The sequence below is a fragment of the Colias philodice genome, chromosome 15 (assembly GCF_061535455.1).
Source record: "Colias philodice isolate Cphi_HAF_F1 chromosome 15, ilColPhil1 Martin Lab GWU primary, whole genome shotgun sequence".
Taxonomy (NCBI): domain Eukaryota; kingdom Metazoa; phylum Arthropoda; class Insecta; order Lepidoptera; family Pieridae; genus Colias; species Colias philodice.
This window is the reverse complement of record NC_143100.1, coordinates 6914315-6923036: the sequence shown is the minus strand read 5'-3', so window position 1 is coordinate 6923036 and position 8722 is coordinate 6914315. Positions and strand designations below refer to the sequence as shown.

At 34.3% G+C, this 8722-nt stretch overlaps 1 protein-coding gene across 1 annotated transcript; it reads right to left on the bottom strand.

The window, feature by feature from the left end:
- Positions 1–1503: 1503 nt before the first annotated feature.
- On the bottom strand, positions 1504–4061 carry LOC149482300 (uncharacterized). Its single transcript, XM_089703805.1, has 2 exons — positions 3566–4061; positions 1504–2357 (listed from the first exon to the last, which is right to left on the bottom strand). Exons 1-2 carry the CDS (start codon positions 3696–3698, stop codon positions 1606–1608), a joined length of 885 nt encoding a protein of 294 aa, XP_089559931.1. The 5' UTR covers positions 3699–4061; the 3' UTR covers positions 1504–1605.
- Between the last annotated feature and the right edge of the window lie 4661 nt (positions 4062–8722).

The following is an 8722-nucleotide window of genomic DNA, read 5'->3' as shown; positions in this document are numbered from 1 at the left end:
ATATCGAAGGATTGGAGAGCTACATAAATATTATATCCTATGCATATCAATATGTGTAGTGCCCAGCTTAGCTAATACGTATACCTTCGAACACAAAATGTAGCCGGAACCACAACCACAAAAAGCACATCATCATCGGTCAGTGTGAACGTATTTTCCTTGCCGACGACGACGAGCCGCTATTTGATCAAGCCACGTTCACACGAGCTGCTACGCGCGGAAAATGATTCACGAGACTACTCGATCTGTGTGGACTCGCCTACGATCTTCGCAATTACTCCGATGCTGCTCACTCTGTATGAAACCATCTATTGAATAATCATAATTACTATGATATCCAAGACGTATACAAAACGCAAGAGCTGCTATTCTTTATATTATAAGTATTTATAAGTATGTACTTCCTAAGAATATGTGACCAAGAAAAATGAGAAAAGGGTTCAAGGATACTTAAAATATAGTTTTTTTTTAAATTAAAGACTGGACAGATTTGTTAGAAATTTTTAAAATGAATGAAATGGAATCATCACTACTGGAAATTTTTACATTTTATAAGTATAATTTTTCACATCTGTGAATAACCAACGAACAATCAAACAACATCGAATTAATTCGATATACAGTCGTAAGGTAAAGGGTCTCAGCACACATATGGGATCGGAAAGGGATCGTAACCGTAACGCCTTTCGCCTCGCTGTCAACCAGGCGTCAACCTACCGTATGCACATAACGAAAGCGTATCAGCAGCGCCTGTACGTCAACTCGGCTACGGCTAGGCGACACCGCGCTTACGCCTCGCCGGCCCCTGGCTGACCTGGTTGGCACCAGATCAGTTTGAATCCAAACGTTAAGTGTAGCGCACGGTTATGTCTTGGTTTACAATACGTGAGTTGGCTATCATAGCCATAGCACTTGATGAAGAGGAAAAAGAAAATAGCAAGAAAAAAAGAAAAAGATATTGGGTACACAGTATGAATAAAGCAAGGAGTACTGAAGGGGAATTTCGGACTATAAAAAAACATTTGATGGATGATGAAGAGAAATTTTATATTTATTTTCATATGCCGAAATATCTCTTTTATAACATATTGCAGTCTATAGATGAATGTATAAGGAAGAAGAATACAACATTCAGAGAAACAATATCGCCCGAAGAAAAACTAGCTGTAACGTTAAGGTGAGAAATTGCATTTGATTTTGGAATTTTTAATCTGGTCTACATAAATATTTGTACTATAATTTTAATGTTTGTATTATCTCTATTGTTCTTTTTTTTAAGTGTACAAAAAAAATACTCGGTTCCGAAACTACAAGATAGATTAATTTTTATCCTCTGTCGATAAAAAATATTTCTTTTGGAACGCAACCCTCATTTGCGATCAGGTGTGCACAGGGGATGTACGTTTTATGTCTGGTGTATGTGTGTATATATTTTGTGTGATTGCGTAAAGTATTTTAGTAAATGCAACTTTTTTGTAGTTTAGGTAAAAAAAAATACCCATAAATCACATATTTTTTTATTATACAAAACTATATTATTAAATCCAAAAATTATGGCAATTAAACAAAAATAGCGCCACAACAAAAATACAATCATTGTATAAATTAAAGATTGTTTGAAGTATCAAGATCGTCAGCATTTGACGCGCCATTTTCTTCTAAGTTTGAAATATTAAAATCATGAATGTTTGAAGCGCCAGATGTTGATTGTATCTCGTGGCTAATGTTATTTAGAGTGGTATAACCTCGAGGCATGTCATCTTCTCTTTGGGGAATGTAAGGGTTGCGATAACTATAATAGCTTTGTTTCTCTGCGATTTCTTTTAACTCCATTTCCGAAACTGCATTATATATTTTACTTTTCATAACAGCTTGGTTATATTCTGAAAATTTTTTAACCGTTGCCGCAATGCTCTTAAAAAATGTATCTATCTCATCTTCTTTTTTGGTTTCGTTGTGATTTAATAAATATTTCATTAAAGTTTGTGACGCTGAATTTTTTTCAATATTAAGTTTTTTTTTTTTTGAAATTTTGGATGCAACTGAAGATGCAGAAGACTCAGGACGCGGCGAAAGTGGAGTAGTTTCCGCTTGTAAGTTTTCTGGAGACTGAATTATGTTTATTGAGTTCTGTGAATCATCATTACCCAAGAAACTGCTAATATCTGAACCGTCATCATCATCAACCGAAGAGATCGTATTTCTTTCTTTGTAATGAGGTACTAAAAAACTCATTTCATCTTCAAAGGTCCACTTTTTCGTCGTCGGGGCTGCCTGACCACTTTTAGTTTTACGCTTCTTCATAGCTCGTCGGTGAGACTCTCTAAGATTTAACCAAGTTTTCTTGCACTCAGATTCTGAAATAAAATAAATCATGGTTAACTATATCAAGCGCATGTAGTTACACATGTATGTGTGAAAGGGAGTACGTACACACACATTCACATAAACATATACACGTATTATAAAACGTATATTAAATATACATTTATTGTTGCAGGTACTTTATAACTGGATCTACATTTACTAATTTATCATCGAGCTTCCGTTTAGGAGAATCAACTATTCGTTTGATAGTAATAGATGTGTGCAATGCAATAATAAATAAATTAATGCCAATTCATATACCTCAACCAACTACAGCCACATGGCAAGGAATCGAAGAAGGATTTAAAAATAAATGGAACTTTCCGAATTGCATAGGCGCCATTGACGGCAAACATGTAAATATAATTGCACCTCCCAATAGTGGATCGTTGTTTTTTAACTATAAAAAAACATTTTCTATTGTTTTGTTAGCTATAGTTGATCCTGAATACAGATTCATAGCGGTTGATGTAGGAGCCTATGGAAAAAACAGCGATGGCGGAATCTATTCATCATCTACATTTGGAAAGGCACTTGAAAGAAACACATTCAATATTCCATGTGACAAACCATTACCAGGAACTAATCATGCAATGCCACATGTATTTGTGGGAGACGAGGCATTTCCATTGAAGACATATTTATTAAGACCATATCCTCGCTCAAATACACGGAGACTATCAGATCCTGAACGGCAATATAATTACCGCTTATCACGAGCTAGAAGGGTAGTTGAAAACGCTTTTGGAATTTTATATCAAAAATTTGCGATTTACAACAAAAATATTAAATTGCATCCAAAGTTTGTAGATAAAGTGGTATTAACAACTTGCATTTTACACAATATGATGAGGACATATAACATTGAGATGAATTTACAGGAACCGAACAGAACAGAACAGGACATTACAGTTGAATTCGGCGAAGACCGATTGTTAAGTCAATTACCAAGTATTAGTGGTGCCCATATGGCTACCGCTTTTAATGTACGTGAAAAGTTCAAAACATATTTTCAAACTTCTACCGGACGAGTTCCATGGCAGTAGCTTTTAGCTTTAAATATTAATGTTAATTCTTAATGGATATTCCAGTTAAATTTTTCATTATAATTATATTAATCACAACTGTTTTATTTCCCATACATACCTACATACGCGAAAAACATTAAATAAATAATTAAATAGGAGTAGGTACTTACCAGATTGCTTTAAAGTAATACTTATTTGTTTCCAAGCCTCGTCCTTTTTTATAGTATTGCTGTATTTAGCATCACTTAAGTCATATAAATATGGATATTTTCTCACTTCTTCAATAAGTTTCTCCCTTTGCATCGTTATTTTGTGTTTGAATCGAACTTAAAATTTTAAATAAAACATACGCGCAACACGAATGAAATACTCCTTGCGAATGGCGGCGTCTTTAGCAGGCAAGTCGCGGGAGGGGAAAGGGGAAAGGGTGGACAAAGAGATGTGAGCTCGGGTACGGAGAGACGTAAGCGCGGGGACGGAGAAACGTAAGCGCGGGGACGATGAGCCGTAAGCGCGGGAATTCAAGTTCGGAGCCTGTTCCGAGGCGAGGCGATTACGTTATTATTCCGATTAGTGTGCGTTGCAGTAGGGAGTTTAATACAAACCATTCTGAACGGCTCGAGGCGATACGGTGACGATCCCTTTCCGATCCCATATGTGTGCTGAGACCCAAAAGCACCTAATACGGAGGTATCACAATATTTGAACGTAAGTAACAAAAATAAGCATTTGTAAGTCTTTCTGAAGGTGCCAAACCACTTGATCGTTAAAAGTAGAACTTAAATTTTGTATTTCTGTTGAGTCTATGTTTATTTTCATGATATTTCTTATTTAAAAAAAAAATATTTAAATAGTCAGGTCGATTTTCCCTAATACGGAGGTATGATCTTGGTCAGAGCCTATTACTGCGGTAGACGGCTCCTAATACGGAGGGTCAGAAATTAAATAATATTTATTAAATAATATAAATGTGTTAGTAAAGTAAATTGTAAGTTTTTCTTTGGTTGACCATTGGTTTGATTACTTTGATTCACTTTTATTGTGTTTCAGTTATGCTTTTGGTTTTATCAAAAAAAAAAAAATCACGCATATCAAATAAGAATCCACAAAAAAAAGACACAAAACTTCTTATTTATTTACGCAACCCTAAATCTGGTAATTTTATGTTCTATGAATAGAGCCGTAATAGGAGATCATATAACCTAATACAGAGTTACCTGGAAATAACTACCACCGTAATAGGAAAACTACTCGTGTTTTTAATAATCCTAATTCTGACCCATCAAAAATTCAATAAACAAGAGAATGTAAATGCTTAATCAAACGATAACAGTTTTTTGGCTCACGGCATAGGAAAAAAATATGGGTCAATTGAACCACCAGGGGACATATCTAGAACGATAGAAGAGCATAAAATAATAAGATTCATCACTATGCCGTCACTTGTAAGCTGTCCAACTGAGTGCAGATGAGAATTCAAAAGTACAGGTAGACTCGGTAAATTTTGGTCATATATTTTTGTACGGCATTCTTAACCATCGATAGATCCATTAAAAATAATAAGAAACCGCTCAGTGCCGTACAAAAATGGTGGTCCACAAAGTCGGAATTTTTATTTAATTTCCGAGAGTTACCGGGGGTAAATTTGGTCATTTGACCATGTACGGCATCTGTGTCATACTAATTCTATACTGCTTTTAATCCATTATTCCGCAACGCCGTACAAAAATCATGGGGACAAGGGGAAAAAAATCGAGAGTTGCAATCCCCTCTCTTTCACCACTCCAGGGGGTCATTTGACACAACACGAAATAAATTTATTTTTAAAGTATTTTATGCATAGATAATATTTTTTCATGTGCCGTACATTTTCGTTGGTTCAAAGGGGAAAAATCTGAAAAAGATAAAAATCCATATAACGAAATGTTTGCTTTATATTTTGATAATAAAATATAAATATACATTAATATTAAGAAGCTCGAGGTGGTTAATTATCACCTTGGAAAGTCGGAGTCAGGTGGAATGGACTCCGTTAAATTGATGAACTAATAAAGAAGCTATGAACGAAATGATGTGAATTATATGCAATTAGCCCATGAATACAGGTAAAGTCACAAGCAAATGCTAGTAATATATACATATTAAAAATGTACAAGTAAAGCGCTTTCAAATGATACCAAACACGGCATATTTATCTTAACTTCATTTTTTTACTCTGTATGTTTTGTCCGCTAGAAGGCGCCACATTAGATTTTGTGAAACCCCATATAGCTTTTAGCTAGCTGGTTATCCAGTGAACAATTCAGACGCTTCTAATGATATATCATTTGTCGAATTCTGATAAGTAGTTAGAAGTTACGAGGGAATAGATGAACATACATACATGACCTGTCAAAATCATAACCCTCCTTTTGCTTTGCCGTAGTCGGGTAAAAATATGTTAATGCCGTACTGTATCAGATGGCCATAAACACCCTTAAAATTGTAGCTTTCGTCGCTTTCATCAGCCTAAAAGATGTGGTCTGCACAAAAATGTACGGCATCGTTTTTTCCTAATTTATCTATGTTTATACTATTTAAAACAACGAATAAAGTGTAGAAAACTATTATATTTCATTAATCTACGATGTTTAAACTTTTACAAAATTTCAGTTTTTGCATTTCTCTATAACTTTTTTAGAACGGTTTCTTTTGAACGGCAATACTATACAACAATTGAATTTTACAATATCATGTTAAAAAAAAAGTTCCCGTACAGGGTAAAATGACCTTACAGCTCTTTATATCAAGAATTCGATGAAATTAAGATGATTGTGGGTATACTTACATTTAAAAGAACAATTATTTTTTGACGGCATTGCTTCTAATAGTAGTTTTGAGTGCTAGATAATGTTTTGGAAGCGAAGCCGTACTTAGTCAAATGACCCCCTGGAGTGGGGAAAGAGAGGGGATTGCAACTCTCGATTTTTTCCCCTTGTCCCCGTGATTTTTGTACGGCGTTGCGGAATAATGGATTAAAATTTAAAAGCAGTATAGAAATAGTATGACACAGATGCCGTACATGGTCAAATGACCAAATTTAGCCCCGGTAACTCTCGGAAATTAAATAAAAATTCCGACTTTGTGGACCACCATTTTTGTACGGCACTGAGCGGTTTCTTATTATTTTTAATGGATCTATCGATGGTTAAGAATGCCATACAAAAATATATGACCAAAATTTACCGAGTCTACCTGTACTTTTGAATTCTCATCTGCACTCAGTTGGACAGCTTACAAGTGACGGCATAGTGATGAATCTTGTTATTTTATGCTCTTCTATCGTTCTAGATATTATGTCCCCTGGTGGTTCATTTGACCCATATTGCACGCCTCATAAGCGAAGCGTTGAGGTGGGTACTACTGTCACTTCGCGCAAAACATCTGATTTTTCAAACTTAAAATGTCTTTATGTATCATACATTGCACTTGTAAGATAATACATACACACACATATTAAGAAAAAACACTATTTTTAACGTTCATGATATTTTTGATGTCATTTTTGTTATTTAAACTAGTTAAAAAACAGTTTAAAAAAGTTCTGTCTTGGACGTCCGTGTGTCTGTATGTGCGGATCCTTTTTCTTGTTAACACGATAGCGACCGAAATACTTTACTAATCGAGTCTTTTTTTGCACGCCTCATAAGCGAAGCGTTGAGGTGGGTACTACTGTCACTTCACGCAAAACATCTGATTTTTCAAACTTAAAATGTCTTTATGTATCATACATTGCACTTGTAAGATAATACATACACACACATATTAAGAAAAAACACTATTTTTAACGTTCATGATATTTTTGATGTCATTTTTGTTATTTAAACTAGTTAAAAAACAGTTTAAAAAAGTTCTGTCTTGGACGTCCGTGTGTCTGTATGTGCGGATCCTTTTTCTTGTTAACACGATAACGACCGAAATACTTTACTAATCGAGTCTTTTTTTAGGGTTCCGTAGCCAAAATGGCAAAAACGGAACCCTTATAGTTTCGTCATGTCCGTCTGTCCGTCTGTCCGTCTGTCCGTCTGTCACAGCCGATTTACTCGGAAACTATAAGTACTACAGTGATGAAATTTGATGGGAATATGTGTTGTATGAACCGCTACAAAAATATGACACTAAATAGTAAAAAAAAGAATTGGGGGTGGGGCCCCCCATACATGTAACTGAGGGATGAAATTTTTTTTTTCGATGTACATACCCGTGTGGGGTATCAATGGAAAGGTCTTTTAAAATGATATAAAGTTTTCTAAAAAACATTTTTCTTAAAGTGAACGGTTTTTGAGATATCAGCTCTCAAAGTCGTAAAAAGTATGTCCCCCCCCCCTCTATTTTTATAACTACGGGGTATAAAATTCTAAAAAAAATAGAGGTGATGCATGCTAATTAACTCTTTCAACGATTTTTGGTTTGATCAAAGTATCTCTTATAGTTTTTGAGATAGGTTGATTTAACTGTAATTTATTATATTTGCTGCTACGGAACCCTTTGTGCGCGAGCCCGACTCGCACTTGGCCGGTTTTATTTTCTCTTACGCTTGAGTATGCTCAGGAATAGAACCCTTTCATTTTTCAGGGTCTGATTCGATGTGGTTTAATTGTTATTTAAATAAACAAAAATAATAATTAAGTAAATATTTATTAAAAAAAATTATGAGGCGTGCACTTTTGGATTTTCCAAATTATTTTCTCTTACGCTTGAGTATGCTCAGGAATAGAACCCTTTCATTTTTCAGGGTCTGATTCGATGTGGTTTTATTGTTATTAAATAAACAAAAATAATAATTAATAAATATTTATTAAAAAAAAATTATGAGGCGTGCACTTTTGGATTTTCCAAATTATTTTTTTCCTATGCCGGCTTGTAGTCTATACGCCTACAGATGTGTAAAACTCAAATCAACAGTTATACAAAATAAATGATTTGTGATAAATTAAAATACACCTTCTTATTTTTACCCCTTCTATAAGAAACAAACATTTTGTACTCAACCATTTTCATATTTAACTGGATTTCTAATTAATAACACATACCGCAGAATATGGTTTCTAATTTATCAGATTAATAATTATTTCAATTAATCTAGGAACTAATTCAATAAGTAAATAAATTGAAAGTTATAAACAATTAAACATGCCCTGTATTTTTCCTATTTCGGAGTTATACAACCGTATTAGGATTAATCTATTAAATTCGTATCGTATTACGGCGGTATTTTATTTCTTATTTTTTGGGTTAAAAATGACTTACAAATATGAAACAAGGTATTTAAATAGTGAGTGTAATAG